A 19315-nucleotide genomic window follows, 5' to 3' on the forward strand; every position below is an offset into this window, starting at 1 on the left:
GTGTTGACGCCACCAACCTTATCACCAACACCATCAACCTTATCACCAACACCATCAACCTCATCATTGTCAGCGGTCGCGCACCTGAAACCTGAGATCAGTAGTAGTATCAGTACTATCACCGATTCTGTCGAGTTATGCGACAGCGCTAGTGGTATTACGATTCCTAGTGTAATATGCGACAGAACTGTCTCTGCCACTTTTCTCGTTGGAATCTGTAGTTGTATTGATGTTGTGACAGATTTCGACTGACCACCATGGACACTCCGTCCAGAGGTAGCTCGGCACGATCAAACTACAATATGACTCTAAGTGAACTTGATGTTGACACCAATGGTCTGGTGTGAGTATGGATAGATGACGTCAACACGAGTGTCCAGTGTGTCGACTAATGCTTGAAGTGATCCCTGGACTGCAGTGGACAACTGCCTTTGGTTCTATCGATATCCGGACCACTGGTTTGCTAGAACCGCCTTCGGATGTCAGGAAATGGTGATACAACACACACGCTTCAATGAGGAGCAATCTGTTGATTACTACTATGCTGACTGTGAACTAATGATACTTATTGCTTGAAGTAATACTAGTTTGCTTGATGAGTAGAGTGGATGAGGATCCACTCGACCACTTAGTGACGAGAAGGTATGGCTTTATACCTCTTTGCAGTGCCACCAGCACCACTGCTCCAACTCTCTCTCCAGAGAGTACCTCCTTCGTCGAGTGCTATGCAGGAGTCCCTGTAACCCTACTCCTGTCCCTCTTGAGCTGCGTGTTGACCTCCTCGACACAGCTCTTCTTCCTCATGAACTATATGCTGGTGTCCTTGACACAGTTCTCCTTCCTCCTAACCGGCAACTGTTCTCTTGACTCCTATCTTGTGAACCCCTGAGTGGTAACCAGCTGCAATCTACTGAGCTCGGTCCCCGTCTTGGCAGAGCTTGGTCCTCTGCACATGTGAATTCATCGTACAAACATCCTTGTCACTGATCTCTGCGGAATCTACTATACGACCTCTCCTACTACTGATCTCATCAGAATTCGTGATATCATCCTTGTTCATACCGATCTCACTGAGATCTGTCATAGAGCAGATTCTACTGCAGATCTTGGTGACTTCTGCTGCAAATCCTACGATCCTACGATCCCCTGATTCCTGCGCTCCCTTCATATGAACTGGCGGTTCTTCCTGCTTCCTGTGCACTCAGGCCCATGACAATCATCATCAACACTCACACCAGACCTTGGTGTCATCATAACCTATGCATCGATATTGATCGTGCCGAGCTACCCCTGAATGGAGTGTCCACAGAGGTCAGCCGAAACCTACGATAGTATATACAATGAACACCACCTGCTGTCACTGCACAACTTGATAGTTGCTGAACAACTAGCTTGTCAAGACAGATACCGAGACAATAGCTGTTGCACAGTTTGATAGTCACTGAGTATCTCGACAGACCGACCTGGGTTTCAGGCGCGAGACCCCTGACAATGGGCTTCGATTAGCTCAGTTGGTAGCTTCTTCAGACTCTTAATCAATTTAAGATAACAATTAGTATACTGCATTATTGGGGCCATGATCAGGCTCCCTTACTACAGTCATATGCTTCTTGTAATGCTTGGTATTTTCATAGTGTGAACCTAAATGACAAATGCATATATATACCTTGTTGCCACTCTGATCACATTTGAGCAGAAAGAGTCACTTCCCTCATACCCCTATGTTGCTGCTTCACGAGGTGCCCTATGAACTGTTGCTATGGCAACCTTCATATGTTTCATTGTGTTTCTTGCTTATGCAGGTGCTCAGTACTATGGTGTCTTGGCTGCAGCTCATGCATCCCTCTTGGGATGCCGATGCATCTTCAACTAAAAGTGACCGACTTCCGGAAAAGTGAGACTCCACTTTTTGGCGCTGTTGGACCCCGCGCTTTGACCGTACATGGCGTGGTTATCTTTGCTCTCTTCTTGATCTTCTGTTCATCACTCAACATCTGGCAAACTCCGGCATCCACCAGTATCAGCTGATGCAGGCATAGTTGAACCTCTCACAGGCCTGGGTTCAGCTTCGATGATGTTATAACGATCATCAAGCTGGCTCAGCAGCATCCTTCTCAGATAAACGGGTCGTTTGGCCCCTGCCTAGCGTCTAAATCAGCAACGATGCGCGGACATAGCTCATCAGCCTTGGTTTTGGCTGTGATCTTGCTGATAACGCTTCCAAATTGTATCCAAGCTTCGTTCCTAGGTACGCTACTCTTCGGCAAAGACACACTCGAACCGGTCCGCAACGCAATCCAGCAAACCGAGCAGCTCCGCCAAGAAGTCTATGGCTGGTATAAGCACAATGCTACCCAACAAGCCAACTTTACCGTCACTCCAGATCCCGCCGACGTGTACAAGCTTCTACCAGCAGAATACTCAGGTCGCAGCCTGGTAGCTCCGGATGGATCGTATTACAAGGATGTCGAGGGGTACTACAAAGGCGAATGGTCAGGGTGGGATTTCAGCACGCAAGCCAATCGCTCGCTTGCTACCGATTCGAAGCTTAGTCACACCCTCGCTGATAAGGCACCGAAGGTGAGTGACGAGCCGAAGTATGTTGAAGGCGTAGATCCGGAAAAGCTTAGGTTGGATCGCGGCTCGTTCAATTGGCTCACTACTGAGCTTAGCCATGTCGATGTGCATCTGCGGGAAGAACATCTTTTGCCGGGAAATGTCTCGCTCATCACTGGCAGTCTCAGCTTCAATCAACCAAAGGGGTCCCGAAGCGAGGAGGATTCGGTCGACTTCTCACTCGAAGGCCTCCACTTCCTCCCCACAGGCAGTCTCTTTCTACATGCCCTCGCGGAGGAAACACCACATTCCACCGACGTCCGTACATCACTCAGTCTGATCCCAGAGGGTAACAACGAGACTAGGAATGCAACAATCTCTGCGATCAACAAAGCTTTTCAACTGCGCATAGATATGCTCCAACGTATCATCGACAGTGGTTCGTACGATGGCGACGACTCTCCCTCCGTCTCTCCTGCTCTCAAGCACAACTGTTCGCTCCATGTTTACGGGCAATTCTCTTCCGCTGGGCCCTTTGCTGAGGTGCAACCTCAAATCGATGCGCTAGAAAGCGAAGCAAAACACAGTACAGGCATATCCACCATCCCTCGCCCACAGCTGCGCCTTTCGTTGACAGCTTTCTCACCAGAATGCCAAGTTGTCCTCGCCACTCACCGGGCAGCACCGCTGACGGGTCTGCTACAAATACGAATCTGGAAAAAGGCAGTCAACTACGCGATCATCTATTTCCTCGTTCTCCTCTTGCAGACGTATCTGCTGGTGCAGCAGATGGAAGCAACCGCCACCCCAAGCGGACTTCTAAAGGTCAGCGATAAGACTTTCCTGGCTCAGTCCGTACTGGATGCTTATGGATGTCTGATACATCTGAGCGTGGCGGTGGCGTTGAAAAACGAGACGGAAAAGCCACTTTTGGCGTGTGCATTTGTTAGCGGCGTTTGTTTCTTGGGTTTTGGTTACAGGTACACGATTACAGTGTATAGAGCTCAGGCTGATGCTGGGCCTTCGCTACCGACTGCTGCAGAGCCTGGGGCTGGGGAGGGTGAGAACACGATCTTCAACGCAACGCTAAACACGATCACCCCTACCACCAACACCAACACCGCCACCGCCAACGCAGAAACCACAGCAGAAGCAGACCGTGCACGACGTCGCGGAAGAGTCATCTTGGCCACCGGTCTGTTCCTGTTCATGGTCGGCTTCTTTCCAATCTTTACCATCACCCTTCTCCTTCCCGTCCTCTATTCGTTCTGGATCCCTCAAATATACCGCAACGTGATGAGAGGCACTCGAAAGGCGATTCTCAAGCGCTGCGTGGTGGGTATAACGCTAACGAGACTGTTCGTACCGATGTATTTGCTGTTATGTCCAGACAACGTGTTGATGTCGGAGACGAGTAGATGGGGGTGGGTGTTAGCCGGCTGGTTAGGGTTGCAGGCGTTCGTGCTGGCGGGTCAGGATTTGTCAGGGCCGCATTGGTTCTTGAGGCAGAGCTGGGTGCCACAAGGAGCGGAGGTTGGGGTGTGGGAGTATCATCCTCCCCTCTCTGGCGCCGAGGAGGATGGGGAGGAGGGGAGAGTCTATGGAGATTGTCCCATTTGCCTTAACCCCATTGAAAAGAGGCAGAAAAAGCAGCGGAGGCCTGCGGCGAAGAGCAAATCTTGGTTCGGCTTCAGCGGTTCAAATCGTGGATATGACAGATTGGAGCAGGCGGAGGAATTTGATTTGCCTTATTCTGTCGACAAATCTTGCTCCCGGCACCAACCTCGGCCAGGAAGGGAAAACAGAACTACAGGAGTAAGTGGTAGGGTAAAGCACCATCTAGCGAAGACAGTACACCGGATGCTGGCATGGAAAGAGAGTTTGGGAGCAGCTAATGAAGCGATAAGGGGTAAACGCATGGATGTAATGATTGCACCTTGTTCGCATGCCTTCCATACAAAATGTTTGGAGAGATGGTTGGGGATTAAAGGTGAATGTCCTAGTTGTCGTAGCGCTTTACCATCTGTGTAGGAGTTCAGAAGCAATGTTACACGAATCAGACTTTGAATGCAATGCTAAGTGCTGAGTGCTGTATTGCGAGTGCATGTGATCTGCGGGTATCTGTATGAGTGTCTTTTGTAGCTGAACTTGGAAGGTGGTGGTGAACTAGTGGAAAGCAAAAGAAACACTCTTCCTTGCTCCCTTCTGCCCCTGCCCCTTGCCTTTCTCGCCTACTGTCTCTGCCTGCACAGCGCCATCTACCATGTTCTCCCTTGCTCTTCTGGCCTCCTTGCGCGCCTTCGCCTTGCCGCGCAAAGCCTTCTTCAATTCCATTTTGATCTCTGCTTTGCTCTTCACCTTCCCCGCTAAGGCCCCTCCTCCCTTCGCACCAGGTTGTAACGTAGACTTTTCCTTGCGTCTTTGCGCATCCTCACGTTTCTTTTGCTGGATCGCTGCCACTTGTGATTTTTTCTGTTGGATTTGTTTCGTTTGGGACTCTGTTTTGGCTGAGACAATGGATTCAGTGAGGGAGAGGAGGTGGGATAGACCGGAGTCCTCGGCGAATTTCTTGCGTTTTGGTGGGGTAGGGGGGGCGGCGGCGGCTTTGCGGGCGACCTTTAGGGGCTTGGCGCTAGCAGCCATTATAGACAGTATGAAACGGAAAGATGGTGGATGGTTTGGGTTGGAGATGGTAAAGAGGAGGGGGAGAAAGGACTTGTGTGGAGAAGAAGCAAGTGAAATTTTTGGCGGGGCTCGGGAGTCGGGGCAAGAAACAGGGTCTAGGACTGATCTTGGCAAATCGCCGATGTCAACAAGGTCTCACTCAGCATTCCGATTTATGGTTGGCTATGATTTTCCGAAAAATCCACGGCAAACTGAGACTGCTGCTGCTGCAATACTCTCTCTCTCTCTCTCTCTTTCTCTGGGTGGCTGTAAGCGTGACTTGGAGCGAGTCAGTTCAGCCACCTTCCTCTGCTGCTGCTGCTGCTGCTGCCAATTTCCGTGCCTGTTCGGATCTGAGAGCCGAGCTCTGTGTGTGTGTATTCCACGCGCAAAATGGCGACTTTGGTTGGAATGAGCCTCTCTGCTTGTGCGTTGCAATTGGTAATTGGCTGTTGGCTTCTTTCTCTTGATTTAACCCCACTCAGCGGACTGCACTGCACTGTACACGCTGCTCTGCACTCTCTCTGTCGTCGATCGACTATCTTTGCCTTTGCTCCCGTCACCACACATCCTTTTCGTCGTCTTGGCCATCAATCGGAGGTGTCGCAATCCCTGCTTCTCACTTGGCTCCAACTCATATTGTCAGCCTCCGATATTGGCTCTCTCGACTAGACCCACCGAAAGCAATCCTTCGAGATCATCACCCTAGTATTTCGCCCGGCTTCCAGCGGTTGCAGCGGCACTTTCTCATTGACCGATCTAGAGCCGACAGGACAATTGACACAGTCGCTCCCAACTTTTGCTCATGTCCGCATCTCGTCTGTAGCTCGCTCCACTTTGCCACGAGCTAATTGCACCTCATTCAGCATATCCAGCATAACGAGCTTAGCGGTTGCTACGCCCCATGTCGCCACCTCCTGCTGCCGACAACAACGCCTCCTCATCTTCGTTAGCCAATCGAGCCGACGCTGCATCCCCGCCACGAGCTTCATCCTTCTTTGCACGTCTCGGCGCTCGTCGTCCCAGAACAGCCAGCAGGATCCATCAGGTCTCATTTGCTGCTAGCACTTCCAACCTCTTATCACCCTCTGCTAACGGTTCCAGCTTTTCAGATTTACTCAGAAGCTCGTCTTCGTCGCAGGTGCATCTTGCTTCCTCTCCTCCTGCAACCAACTCTCCTCGACCTACTCGCATCTCACTGCAGACCACATACACCTCGCCCACTCTCGAGAGAGTCCCTCAAGGAAGGAATAGTGGCAACGCCAACATGACCAGCACCAATGCCTCTTCGCCACAGGCTGGCGGTAGCGCCCTTGGTCGGATGTTTCGTCGATACAGTCAGGGTGGTGCTGCACGTAGTGATTTGCAAGCTAGACCTTCGACCCGCGACCGTGATTCTTTCAGCGTCTCCCGCAACACTAGCTCTTCCGCGCTGGACAGGGACATCGGCAGTCCATTGCGTCCATCCACTCACGCAGCCGTATCTTTGCCCTCTGTCCCTCGCTCTAACTCGGCCATCCTATCCACAGTTCCCTCAAACGACAGTGGTGCAGGCATCCCTGCTTCTCGCACTCTGCCAACTTTGGCTGCCGCAGAAGCCCCAGCTTTCCCTTCTCCCGTTATCGCATCAGCCATCACCAACACGCAAGCCTTGGACAGCTCCTCCGGCGCCAACACGCTATCGTCAGCAAATGCCGTAATTGCTCAACCCACCTCCACCGTTGCCGACACTCCTCTCGCCGCAACGACGGGCGCTTCAGGCACACCCACAGCCTCACGCCCACTGAACGGCATGCATCGCATTCGCCTCGTCCCGCATCTCGAGGCGACAAGATCGCTCCACTTCGAACCCATCGAGCGTGATCTCAAAGAGGGCGCGGGAGCGGTCAAAGTCGGTCGCTTCACTGATCGTCAACCTTCGCAGCGTGATCAACTCGCAGCCACTCTCGCAGACGCAACTGGTGCAAATCACGATGCCTCCTCGTCCGGAGAGTTCGGATCTGTTCTGCAAACCCAATCGAGTCGAGGTCAGCCAGGCGCTCGTGGTGGAGCGATCCCCATCAGTGGCAGTCGCGGCGGCGGCGGTCGCATCGACTCGTCCCGCATCGCATTCAAAAGCAAAGTCGTCAGTCGAGGTCATGCCGAGATCTGGTGTGAAGCAGGTGGCAAGTTCTTCATTCGCGACACAAAGTCATCTTCGGGCACTTTCCTCAATCACATTCGCCTGTCGGGCCCAAACATGGAGTCAAGACCATTCGCTATCAAGGACGGAGATGTGGTGCAGCTCGGTGTCGACTATCAAGGAGGCACAGAGGAGATCTATCGTTGCGTCAAGATGCGTGTCGAGCTCAACCGAGGCTGGCAGCGCGAAGCTAGTCAGTTCAACGTCAATGCTCTGCGACAGTTGCGAGCGCTGCAAGGTACTCCCATCTCGCCGCCCGAGGACAAGGGCAAGACCGCCTCGGCAGCAGCGCTGCTTCCCACCAACAGGCAAGGCGTCAGTGTCACCGACTGCTGTATCTGTCTATTCTCAGTAACAGTATGCCAAGCGTTGTTCATTGCGCCTTGCTCGCACGTCTTCCATTACAAGTGTATTCGACCATTGCTCAACTTGCATTACCCAGGCTTCTCGTGTCCTCTCTGCCGCACCTTCGCAGACTTGGACGCAGACGTTGAGGAGGACGAGGCGTGGCAAGAGGCGCTCTTGCAGGAAGCCGCAGCGGCCGAAGCACGTCTAGCGCAGGGTAAGCAGCCTTTCGAAGTTGGCACTCCTGCGGTCGAGCTAGATGCACCCATCACTGCAGCTATGCTGCCATCTCTGACGAGTGCACTCACGAACGGCGCTAGAGCTGATGGCCCAACGACAGGCTCTGCTCTCGGAAGACTGCCACTGGCCACAGGCTCTTCGGCATTGCCTGCTGAGTTGCACGCCGCACATGCCACTGCCAACCCATTGTTGGGTAGGGGCACAGCAGCTTTAAGCAAACGCAAGAATGATTGGGCTCGACCCGACACGGCAGTCGGATCAAGTGTCGGTCCTTTGGGCGGTGACAAGACCTTCGCTATGGATGATGCTGCGGAGCCAGCGGGCGTATCAAATGATGCAACCCATATCACTGCCGAATTGGGCGAGATGGTAGTTACCGACCGACTTCTGAACGAAGATGCCACAGTCTCTGTCGACCCAACAGCGTTAGTCCCCAGTGCAGCTTTGCAGCGCACCGGTCCTGGCGCCGGCGACGCTGGCTCTCCTGTCCGTCGAGGCTCCGGACCGATCGCTATCGGCAACGCACACCGAGCCATGCCCTCATCGTCCAGCCTAGCGAGACCCACTGGGCTGGGCAGCCTGGAAGAAGGTTGGCCCTCTGTGGGTGCAGTCGGAGGCTTCTCCCCTGGTCTCGAGGAATCAGGCACACCCCTCAACCATACCTTCTTGAGCACTTTAGCAGAAGCTCCGCAAGTCAACACCTCTTCACCTTCAGCAACAACAACAACAACAACAACAACAACAACAACAACAGCAGCAGCAGCAGCAGCAGCGCGGAATTTTCCGCCAGGCCGATCGGCACCGGCCCAGATACTAGTGCCGGCCACCATCCATTCAGCGGGGATGAGCCGTCTTCGGACCACCGCTGAGCATGGTGTGTGTGAAGGCGCCGTAGGTGAGTATGGTGGAAGAGGAAAGAAATCTAGTGACGGTGGAGAGGATGTGGACACGGCCGAGGAAGAGATGGGTGGTGCTTCTCTCGGTGCTGCTTTTACCAACGCAGCTGCTCATCAGAAGGGCAAGGCGAGACTCGATACTCAGGTCGGCGAGTCTCAGCACAATGTCGCCCTGGGAGGTGACGGATCGATCAAGCTACCCATCGATGCGGTCGACCGATCGCCGAATGCCATTATACCAACAGGCGCACGGGGCCGTAGTCGAAGCCGCAGTCGCAGTCGAGCAGGCAAAGAAGCCATTCCATCGGACTCTGATGACCCTTTCCAACCCTGTGAACATCCTCCAGTCCCTCGCACCGGCCCTAATCTCAACGCTAGCGCTTACATGTCGCATCAGCAGAGCACCCACGGCGCAAGGCAGGTCAGCACCGACCGCTCTTTCAACCCCAGCCCCAGTGGAGGCAATGGCAGTGGAGACAGTGTATCGTCCCCAACTTCGCCAGCTTCGGAGTCGAAGATGGCTCGTTTCAAGAGACGTATTTCGCATGCTATGTGATTCTTTTACGCTACGCAGGGCAGTTTGTGTTTCGTTTGCATTTTGCTTCTTGGTCTCTCTTGTTTTCCGACAATCAAGCATTCTTTCATCCCCTCAGAACAGCCTTGCCGGCCTCTCTGATAGCATCAAAGCCCTCGGCAATGAGACTAAACTGTCGATCGACGAGATCAACAGTAAGCTGGGTGCTTTCCCTACTCATTTCACTCAGGCCATTGACAACAGGTTCACTCAGCTCTCCTAGCAGAATGAGCAACACATGCATGAGATTGTCCAGGAGTATGCTGCCCCTCAGCTGCCTGCTGAGGGTCAGCTGCCTGCTGAGGGTCAGCTCCCCTCCAACGAAGTAATGCCCTTGCCAGCCAAGCAAGAGGCCTTTGCCACCAACAAACAGGATGGCAGAGAAGTTGGTCTAGCCCAAGTGACCAAAGACAAGATCAACTGGTCTGAGGATTTCAACAATGCCACCAACAACCACAAGATCTTCAATGCCTCTAAGGATGCTCGCATCCCCAAATTTCGTCCCTACAATGACTCAACTGAGGAGACTGCTGGCAAATGGCTTCAAGATTTCATCAAGGTACTAGTCAAGGGCAGAGCCAGTAAGAGCAGGTGGTCAGTTGCCATCTCTAGCTGTCTGGAGGGCTCCCCACTTGGGTGGTAGCATGCCTTCAGGAAGAAATACACCTCCTTCCTGTGGACTGTGTATTGACAAGCCTTCCTGGAGGCTCATGAAGAACAGAACCCAGCCTTCACAGCAAGGCACAAGATCAAGGCACTTGCCTTTAAGGATATGGACAGCTATATAAAGGACTTCCACAAGCTTGTGTTCTTGCTCCACTGGACAGCTTCACAGACTCTGAGTGGGTCAATTGCTTCTGCGAGAAACTCCCCTCTAGGTACCATGACCTCATCCATGATATCCAGCAGAAAAACATTGTCAACAACTTTGAGGAGGTTGTGCAAGAGGCTTGTAACTTTGAGAACAGCAACATGGCCATGCAGAGCCAGCTTGCTGATCACACAACCAAGGACCCTTCCAGTAGACAGCCTACCCATTTTGGTGTGTGGAAGAAAGTGGAGTGCAAGCCTATGTTGCTCCATGCTGCTTCCCTCAAGTCCACCCAGAACAATTGGCTGAAGGGTGCTCACCAACCTGGGCCAAAGAAGCACACACCTACTCTTCTGGTTCCACTTGTGGACAAAAACACCAAGTGTTATCATTGCCACAAGTTTGGTCATTTCTCTCGCAACTGTCTGCAGAGGACTAAGTGCATCAGCATGCACACACTGCACACAATGACTGCAAAGTTGATCACTTGCCAAAAATCAATTGTCCATCTTCCTGACAGCTTATGGGTGTTCATGCTTGCAGATACCAGCTCTTCCCACAACTATGCTGCTGGAGACTTCCTCGAGTTTCTGCAAAGGAACAGTAACCAAATCACAGAGCACAAGCATGGTTCAGAGGTCATCCAGACTGCCTCTGGCAAGATCACAACTGCTTTAAAATTGGTCACATTCCTGTTGACCATTGCTGGACAATGGGTGATGCTCAAGGTGTTTGCCCTTGATCTCCACAAAGGCTGTGACTTCAGTCTCATTGTGGGATTACCCTTCCTATGACAGACCCAAGCTGAATTTGTCTGGCACAATGACAAGCCTGCCCCCAGTTTGAAATTGCAGATCAATGGACACATGGTACAGGTCAGCTGTGACATGAGCACTGAGGACTTGCCTACGAAGGTAATTAGTGTGCTCAAGACTCAGGTCGGAACTCTCCAATCGCCTGATCCCGCGATTCCTGGGCGTGGTCTCTTCTCATACAAATCCAGTTCTTCTGCGCATCCAGTCCTATGACAACCCCCTCTACGAGTTGACCGAAGGAAGCCCTCGGAAGGGAGCAGCGATTAACATGAAGGAGCCTCAAAAGCACATGTTTAACGAGCTAAAGGCGGTGGTACAGAATATGGTTCTTGGTCTTCCCCAGCTTGGCAAGCATTATTACATTGAGTCAGATGCATCTGACACCACAATTGGTGCTGTCCTATCACAAGTTTGTTGTGATTGGCAGGGCCAGCAGTTCAATGACAAGGAGTTGCCCCCCAAGTCAGCCCTACAGCCAGTCGCCTTCTTCTCCAAGCAACTATCCAAGATGGAGAGGAACTACTCTGCCAGGGAGCGAGAGTTTCTTGGTGGCATTGCCAGCATGACTCACTTCTGCTGTTACATTGACAGAGCACCTGGCAGGTTCACTTGGGTAATGGACCACAAAGGTATTGTCTATTTCTGCACCCAATGCAAGATCACTCCACACAAGTACTGCTACCTTGATTGCATCAAGCAGTATGATCCCCACATCATCTATAGAAAGGGTGATGAAAACATAGTGGCAGATGCCCTAAGTTGACAACCTGGTTTGGCTGACAACAATGAACCCAGCAATGACTTAAAGTAGGTTCTGGTCACAAGAAGAAGATCAGCTCTCATTGGTCCTTCTGGGCCTACCACTCTTAAAAGGCTCACTGCCAAGGTGACCAACAGCGAGCTTGCTATCAAGCCAGGCATGGCAGAAGCAGTCACAGAGATCATAGCTTGTGAGAGCCATCCCACCTGGCTCTACAACGAGCAGAAGGCGCTGTCCATTGCAGAGACCACTGTCAGTCAGTAAGCGCCAAAGAAGCCCTACCCAGCGTGGACACAGGTGGACTTGATGATGGTGACATAGCCAAGGCATTACAGAAAGTGGAGCACTGGGTGCTAGAGTTGTTTGTCAAAGATGGCCACCTATTCTGCCTCAACAAACTTGGTTCTCAGGTAGTTGTCATCACCTTGTTTGAGAGAGCTTGCTCTCTGACAAAGGCCTTACACAACAAAGGAGGACACCAAAAGCAGAGCACCCTCAAGAACCTGGTAATGGATTGGTATGCCTTCCTGGTCATGCTTGCCATCTGCAGAGCAGTGGTACGCTTGTGCATTGAGTGTCAGATTGCAGCAAAACCAGGGAGAAACTATGGTCCCCTCCATCCCTTTCCCAGGATGGACGCTTTTGAATGATGGGGGCTGGATTTTCTGTCCCTGCCCAGCTTAAGAGAATACAGCCGATGCACTGCGTATGATGGAGAATCTGATCTACAGGTATGGAAAACCGTCATCCGTCGTATGCGAAAACCGGTCTCATTGGTTCCCTCGACCACCTCCTCAGCAGAGCTCCTTCATCGGAGAGGCCGACCTTCGTCGCTGGGATGCCATGGAAGCAGGGGATACGCAGTCACCATCCAACAAAGGTGATCCTCCTGCATCTCTGCCACTGCAGACGAAGACAATGCCTCCCCCAAGCAGCTTGATCCTCCATCATAATCCCCTGCCCACAGCCAAAGCAACGACGATGACTCCAGTTCCAAAGGAAAGGGTGTCAGCAGTCATGCGCCTGGAACCCGAAGTCTATCATAAAAGCCTACTAAGAGCTTTCTCGGCAAAATCTATCATATAAGCCTTTTAGGACCTTTCTTGCTAGAATAGATTGTAACTATTCTTTAGAACAGATTCTGACTAACTGCTGTGGACACTCTGTCCAGTGGTGGCACAGCATGAACAATGTCCAATGGTTTCCTTAGATAACACCAAGGTATGGTGTGAATACATCTGACTCAACACAAGTGTCAGCAGTCGTGTGCCTGAAACCTGAGATCGGTAGTAGTATTGATACTATTACCGATTCTGTCGAGTTATGCAACAACACTAGTGGTATTATGATTCTTGGTGAAATATGCAATAGAGCCATCTCTATCACTTTTCTTGCTCGAATCTGTAGTTGTAGTAATGCTATTGCAGATTTCGACTAACCACTGTGGACACTCTGTCCAGAGGTAGCTTGGCATGATCAATATCAATACTTCAGTGGTGAACTTGATGATGACACCAAAGGTCTGGTGTGAGTGTGGGTACTGGTGGTGTCGACACGAGTGTCCAGTGTGTCAACTATCGCTTGAGGTGATCCCTGGACCACAGTGGACTACTGCCTTCAGTTCTATCTTTATCCAGACCACTGGTTTGCTATGAACTGCCTTTGGACATCAGTGAGTGGTGATACAACACATGCACTACAATGAGGAGCAATCTATTGATTACTACTATGCTGACTGAAAACTAATGTATACTTATGCTGAAGTGATAACTAGTTTTATATGGTGTAGAGTGGATGAGGATCCACTTGTCCACTGATGATGAGAAGGCATGCTTTTATACATCTTATGCAGCGTCGCCTGTGACACTGCTCCGGCTCTCTCTCTCCAGAGAGTACCTTCTTCGTCGAGTACTATCCAAGGGCCCCTGATAAGGCTCCTCCTCCTCCTCGAACCATGCTTGCTTGTCACTCCTGCCCTCCTTGAGCTGTGTCGACTCCTTCGACACTGCTCCTCCTCCTTCGATCAGTGACAGTTCTCTTTACTCCTATCTTGTGTGCCCCTGAGTGGTAACTGTCTGCATGTCGCTGAGCTTGGTCCCCATCTTGGCAAAGCTTGGTCCTCCCCATATGTGAGCTCAGTCCTCCTTGCATGTGAAACGTCGTATGAACATCCCTATTGCTGATCTCTGTTGAATCTGCCCTATGATCATGCTTACTACCAATCTTGGCAGAATCTGTGATATCATCCTTGCTCATACCAATTGCACTGAGATCTGTCATAGAGCTGATTCTACTGCAGATCTCAGCAAATTCTGCCACAACTCCTATGATCTGCCCAATCCCCTGATTCCTGTGCTCCCTTCATATGAACTAACGGGTCTTCCTGCTACCTGCGCATTCAGGCCCATGACAACAAGCATCCAGAGTGTTGATGGTTGATTGAGTTGATTGATCCCTGGACCACAGTGGACAACTGCCTTTGGTATGAGATTGAGAGAGCCAGACCACAGTATGAAACCACCTTCAGTGTTGATCGATATCCAGACCACAGAAGAGTACTGCCTTCAGATGGTGTCAAATAGTGGTGATACAACACACATGCTAAGATAGATGTAATGCTCTGCAATTGCAACTTGTTGATGGAAACTACTAAGTATACTTATGTTGAAGATATAGCTAGTAATATGTAGAGTGGATGAGGATTCACTCAGTCACTACAACAAAGAGAATGTATGTTTTATATAGACATTCCTGCAGTGTTGCCTGCAACACTGCTCTTGCTCTATGAGGCCTCTTTTGCCCCTGCCCCTCCTCCTCTTGTCTCTCCTACCAATCCTGTCTTCCTTACAATGTCCCTCTTCTTTTAGCATTGCTTCCCCTGCTCCCTGCAGATGAGGAGACCTTGTGCTGTTTCATCATTGATAGGGGCCATTCCCACTTCATCCAAGTGGCAAAGCACACCCTCCTTCATCTTGCCCATCCTCTTGCACCGAGTTCATTGTTGTGTAGGGCCCCTGTGTCATAGGAGCTGGATGCGCAGGAGGTAAGAAGAAGTTGAAGTCATATGAAGGAGCGCAGGAATCGCAGGATCGGGCTACACGAGAGCTTAAGGGAGAGTTTGCTGAGATCAGTAGGAGAAACGATCCTATGGTATAACTTGTCAGGATCAGTAGGAGAAATGATCCTATAGCATAACTCATTGGAATCAGTAGGAGAAACGATCCTATGGCATAATTTGTTGGGATCAGTAGGAACAAAGTCATTACCACAGAGTTCAGTGGAAATTGTAATATTATGCTGAGTACAACAGGTCTCATGAGAATCAGTCAGAGAGGCACCCCATCACTGATATGATGAGGGGAGGATACCCTACAAGGGGAGGACACCACCAGATGAAGTAGGGGTCTGGCACGATGATGAGGTGGTGCCAACAGGTGGGTGCCGACAACCAGAGGGCAATGAGAGGGGGTGCGAGTTGCCACTCAGATGAAGTGGGACTGGCCCCTAACAGAGATGAGACAGCACAAGGCCCATCCATCTGCAGGAGGCAAGGGAAGCAATGCCAACAAGTGGCATCACAAGAGGGATGGGGAGGATAGTAGGGAGGAGGAGCAGCAGCAGTGTCACAGGCAACACTACAAGAAAGGTATATAACCATGCTCCCCATCATAGGAGAAGAGTGGATCGCCATCCACTCTACACCATACACAACTAGTTATCACTTCATTCAAGTATACATTAGTTACAGTCAGCAAAGTCACAATCAAATAGATTGCTTCCATCATAGTACATGTGTTGTATCACTGCTCACTGATGTCCAAAGGCAGTTCATAGCAAACCAGCAGTCCAGATAACAATAGAACCAAAGGCAGTCATCCACTGCAGTCTGGGGATCACTTCAAGCATTTGGTCAACACACTGGACACTCATGTCAACAACATCAACTATCTCAATCACACCAGACCTTGGTGTCTTGCAATACCATCAACATTATTGATCATGCTGAGCTACCTCTGGACAGAGTGTCCACAGTGGTTAGTTGAAACCTGCAATAGCAAAACCATTACTGCATCTTCAGGTGAGAAAAGTAATAGAGATGTCTCTACTACATATCTTGACAAGAATTGTAATACCACAAGCATTGTTGCATATCTCAACAGGATTCATAATAGATGCATTTCTACTACAGATATCAGGTTTTGGGTGCGCAACTGCTGACACCCTGCTTCATCAGAGTGGCAGACCCAATGTCATCACCATATGTCCCATTGCAAGATCTGTGGGAGAGGCATCCTCAACCTGGTTTTCTGCAAGGTCTGTCATACAATCATGAAACTACTGATCCCAGCGGGCTTCATTGTAAGATCTCGCTTGTACTGATTTGGACAAATTCTGTCATAGGACCTCAATACTACCAATCTCAATGAACTCTGTCATAACCCTTCATTTTGCCTGATCCTACAATTCCTGTGCATGGTCTCTCCTCCTATGATTCCAGTTCTTCCTGCTGTCACAGGGTCAGTGGGTCAGCGTATGAAGGGTGCGCCAAATTGATCAGCAGCAATCATGGTAATGTCACAGGGTCAGCAGATCAGCACATGAAGGGTGTGCCAAATTGATCAGTGGCAAATCATCAGGAATTGATGAAGCTAATCAGGTTGATAGCACATATGATTTATGAGATCAACCAAACTCTGGGGTCCAGGTTAATTTCACATGGATTGATTGGATCAGCCTGATCAGCATGTCTCAGCAAGACAGCCAACATGAGCAAGTATCAGGAGATTCAGGAAGGAGGATACTGGCATTAGAAGGAGAAGCATATGGAGATAACCACATGCAGAAGTGGGGACTGAGCTCAGCATCACACAGATGGTTACTGCTCAAGGGGTATGTGCATATCGCCACACAGGACCAAGCACAGGGGTGCCATGACCAAGGGGTTTGGTCATGAGGTCCAACAAGTGGCTAAAGGGATTCACAAGATAAGGTCAAGAAGGTGGTTGCTGGGGAAGAGAGAAGGAGCTGTGTCAAGAAGACTGGAGATTGGCTAAATGAAGAGGAGGAGCTGTGTCAAAGGGGTTGTCACATATCATCAGGCAGAGAGAGAGCATGAAGGCAAAGGGGCAGTGTTGCACAACCATTATGCTGTGCAAATGGTAGAGGTGCAGCATCAATGGGATTGATGCCAGCAGGAGAGACAGTGTCAAAAGGGGATGAAGGCCTCTCAGGAGGAGCAGGATAGGTGTTGCAGGCAACACCAATTGAATGCATAAATACTCTCATTCTACTATAGCATACAAGTGGATCCTCATCTGCTCTACTTACTATATACTTACTCTTTACTTGACTCTTAGCTACATATCATTGCAATAGCAGTGCTTTTGCAACAACCCCCAAATGTGTGTGTTGTATCACCATTAGGTGTCAACTGTAGGTGGTGTTCTCCAAACACTTGTGGTCCAGTTCTTCAACTGTAGGCAGTGTTCTTCAACACTTGCAGTCCAGTCTCTTACTGTAGGCAGTGTTGCTCAACATCTGCAGTCCAGTCAGTTATTGTAGGCAGTGGCTCACACCTGTGGTCCAGTAACTACCATCCTCTGTAGGCGATAAGCATATCGCAGTCCAGATGATGTCCAAGAGCATTATCAACAGTACTGCAAACACTCATACTGTAAGGAGAAGGTATCACTCACTCTCCAGTATCACTCACTCTCCAATGAACAATGAATGTGCTGCGCAACCTCTAAACAGAGTGTTCAAGGCAGTCAGTTGAGATCTACCAGTACGAAGTCATCTGGTTACATTTAGTTGAAACATACCAAGTAGATCTTACTCAATCAATCCCATCTATACCAATCGAATAACACCCAAAACTAGTCTCTGGCGCACGACCGCTTACACCACTGTATAAAGCAGGGACCTTGCACAACGATGAAGTTGGTGCTAGCAGATAGGTGCGGGCAACAGGAGGGAGATGAAAAGATGCAGGTTGCCACTCAGATGAAGTGGGAACTGCCCCTGGCAATGATGAAGTAGCATGAGGGCTGTCCATCCACAAGAAGAGAGGAAAGCAGTGCCAATGAGCAGCAGCCCAACATGGATGGGAAACAGCAGGAGGGACGAGGAGGGGACATAGGGTTGAGGGGACCTCACAGAACAGGAGCAGTGTCACAGGCGATGCTGTGAGGATGGTATATAACCATGCTCCTTGTCATAGCCAGTGAGTGGATTGCCATCCACTCTACACCATAAACTAGTTATCACTTCAACATAAGTATACATTAGTTTTCAGTCAGCAAAGTTGCATTCACAAGTAGATTGCTTTCATTGTAGTGCATGTGTTGTATCACTGCTCACTGACATCTGAAGGTGGTTCATATAACCAGCAGTCTGGATAATGATCAACACTGAAGGCAGTTCATAGCAACCTGTGGTCCAGCTTGCAATCATAGAACTGAAGGCAATTGTCCACTGCAGTCCAGGGATCACCTCAAGCACTCAGTCAACACACTGGACACTTGTGTTGGCACCACCAACCATCTCATTCACACCAGACCTTGGTGTCAGTACAAGTTCATATAGTCATTGATTGTGCCAAGCTACCTCTGGACAGAGTGTCCACAGTGGTCAGTTGAAACCTGCAATAGCAAACCCACTACTACTTCTTCAAGCAAGAAAAGTCATAGAGGCTTCTTTGCTACATATCTTGACAAGAACAGTAATACATAACACATTGTCACATATCTCAACAGGATTCATAGTAGATGCATTTCTATTACAGATATCAGGTTTCAGGCACGAGACCTCTGACACACATGTCGGAAGTCCCTTGCAGACCCCTTTGATTCTCTCGCATGAATCCTCACTGCCTTTTGTTCGTTATCACTCCCCTTTGATCACCATTGTTCCCCTTTGTACTTAAGGAGCACCCTTCAGACGATTAGCAGAACACAGTCAGACATGTAAGATATACAGCACATGCATAAACTGTCCCATAATTTTACATGTCACCATACATCACTCTAATGCTCAATAGCTATAAGTTGTATTGCCACACTGTCTGATATCATCTGAAAGCCCTGCTTCTTCTCTCCAAGACTGGGTAATTGATATTGACATTGACTAAAAAAATTGTGCTATGAAGAAGAGCCGATTTTTTTATTATTGTGGGACAGTTTATGGAGCACTCCTTGAGAACACCTTAGTACTTTGTATTCCCTCCTTTGGCCTTCAGAACCACCTTGATGTGGTCTGGCATGCTCTCTATTAGCATCCTACATGTCTCTGGAGTGATTGCTTTCCATTCAGCTTCACATCTCTTGAGCAGTTCATCCCTGGACTTTGCAATCATACTATACTGTGAAAGTCACATTTTGAGATGGTGCCAGAGGTGTTCAATCAGGTTTAAGTCTGGTGACTGCACCAGCCATTGCATAACCTTAATGCTATTGCTTTCCAACCATGTTGTT

General features: G+C 50.0%; 5 protein-coding genes across 5 annotated transcripts; 4 read left to right on the top strand and 1 right to left on the bottom strand.

The window, feature by feature from the left end:
• Positions 1–2163: 2163 nt before the first annotated feature.
• On the top strand, positions 2164–4587 carry UHO2_03862 (uncharacterized protein; the record flags this gene model as incomplete). Its single annotated transcript, XM_041559819.1, has 1 exon — positions 2164–4587. One exon carries the CDS (start codon positions 2164–2166, stop codon positions 4585–4587), a length of 2424 nt encoding a protein of 807 aa, XP_041415753.1.
• A 135-nt stretch (positions 4588–4722) lies between these two features.
• Positions 4723–5199, bottom strand: UHO2_03863 (uncharacterized protein; the record flags this gene model as incomplete). Its single annotated transcript, XM_041559820.1, has 1 exon — positions 4723–5199. The coding sequence occupies one exon, from the start codon at positions 5197–5199 to the stop codon at positions 4723–4725; it is 477 nt and encodes a 158-aa protein (XP_041415754.1).
• A 925-nt stretch (positions 5200–6124) lies between these two features.
• On the top strand, positions 6125–9439 carry UHO2_03864 (uncharacterized protein; the record flags this gene model as incomplete). The annotated part of the gene is made up of 1 exon (XM_041559821.1): positions 6125–9439. One exon carries the CDS (start codon positions 6125–6127, stop codon positions 9437–9439), a length of 3315 nt encoding a protein of 1104 aa, XP_041415755.1.
• A 256-nt stretch (positions 9440–9695) lies between these two features.
• On the top strand, positions 9696–10100 carry UHO2_03865 (uncharacterized protein; the record flags this gene model as incomplete). The annotated part of the gene is made up of 1 exon (XM_041559822.1): positions 9696–10100. The coding sequence occupies one exon, from the start codon at positions 9696–9698 to the stop codon at positions 10098–10100; it is 405 nt and encodes a 134-aa protein (XP_041415756.1).
• A 329-nt stretch (positions 10101–10429) lies between these two features.
• On the top strand, positions 10430–12929 carry UHO2_03866 (uncharacterized protein; the record flags this gene model as incomplete). Its single annotated transcript, XM_041559823.1, has 6 exons — positions 10430–10996; positions 11066–11182; positions 11289–11696; positions 11895–12103; positions 12130–12360; positions 12575–12929. 6 exons carry the CDS (start codon positions 10430–10432, stop codon positions 12927–12929), a joined length of 1887 nt encoding a protein of 628 aa, XP_041415757.1.
• Between the last annotated feature and the right edge of the window lie 6386 nt (positions 12930–19315).

Source organism: Ustilago hordei (genome assembly GCF_900519145.1).
Source record: "Ustilago hordei strain Uho2 genome assembly, contig: UHO2_contig_07, whole genome shotgun sequence".
Classification (NCBI taxonomy): Eukaryota; Fungi; Basidiomycota; class Ustilaginomycetes; order Ustilaginales; family Ustilaginaceae; genus Ustilago; species Ustilago hordei.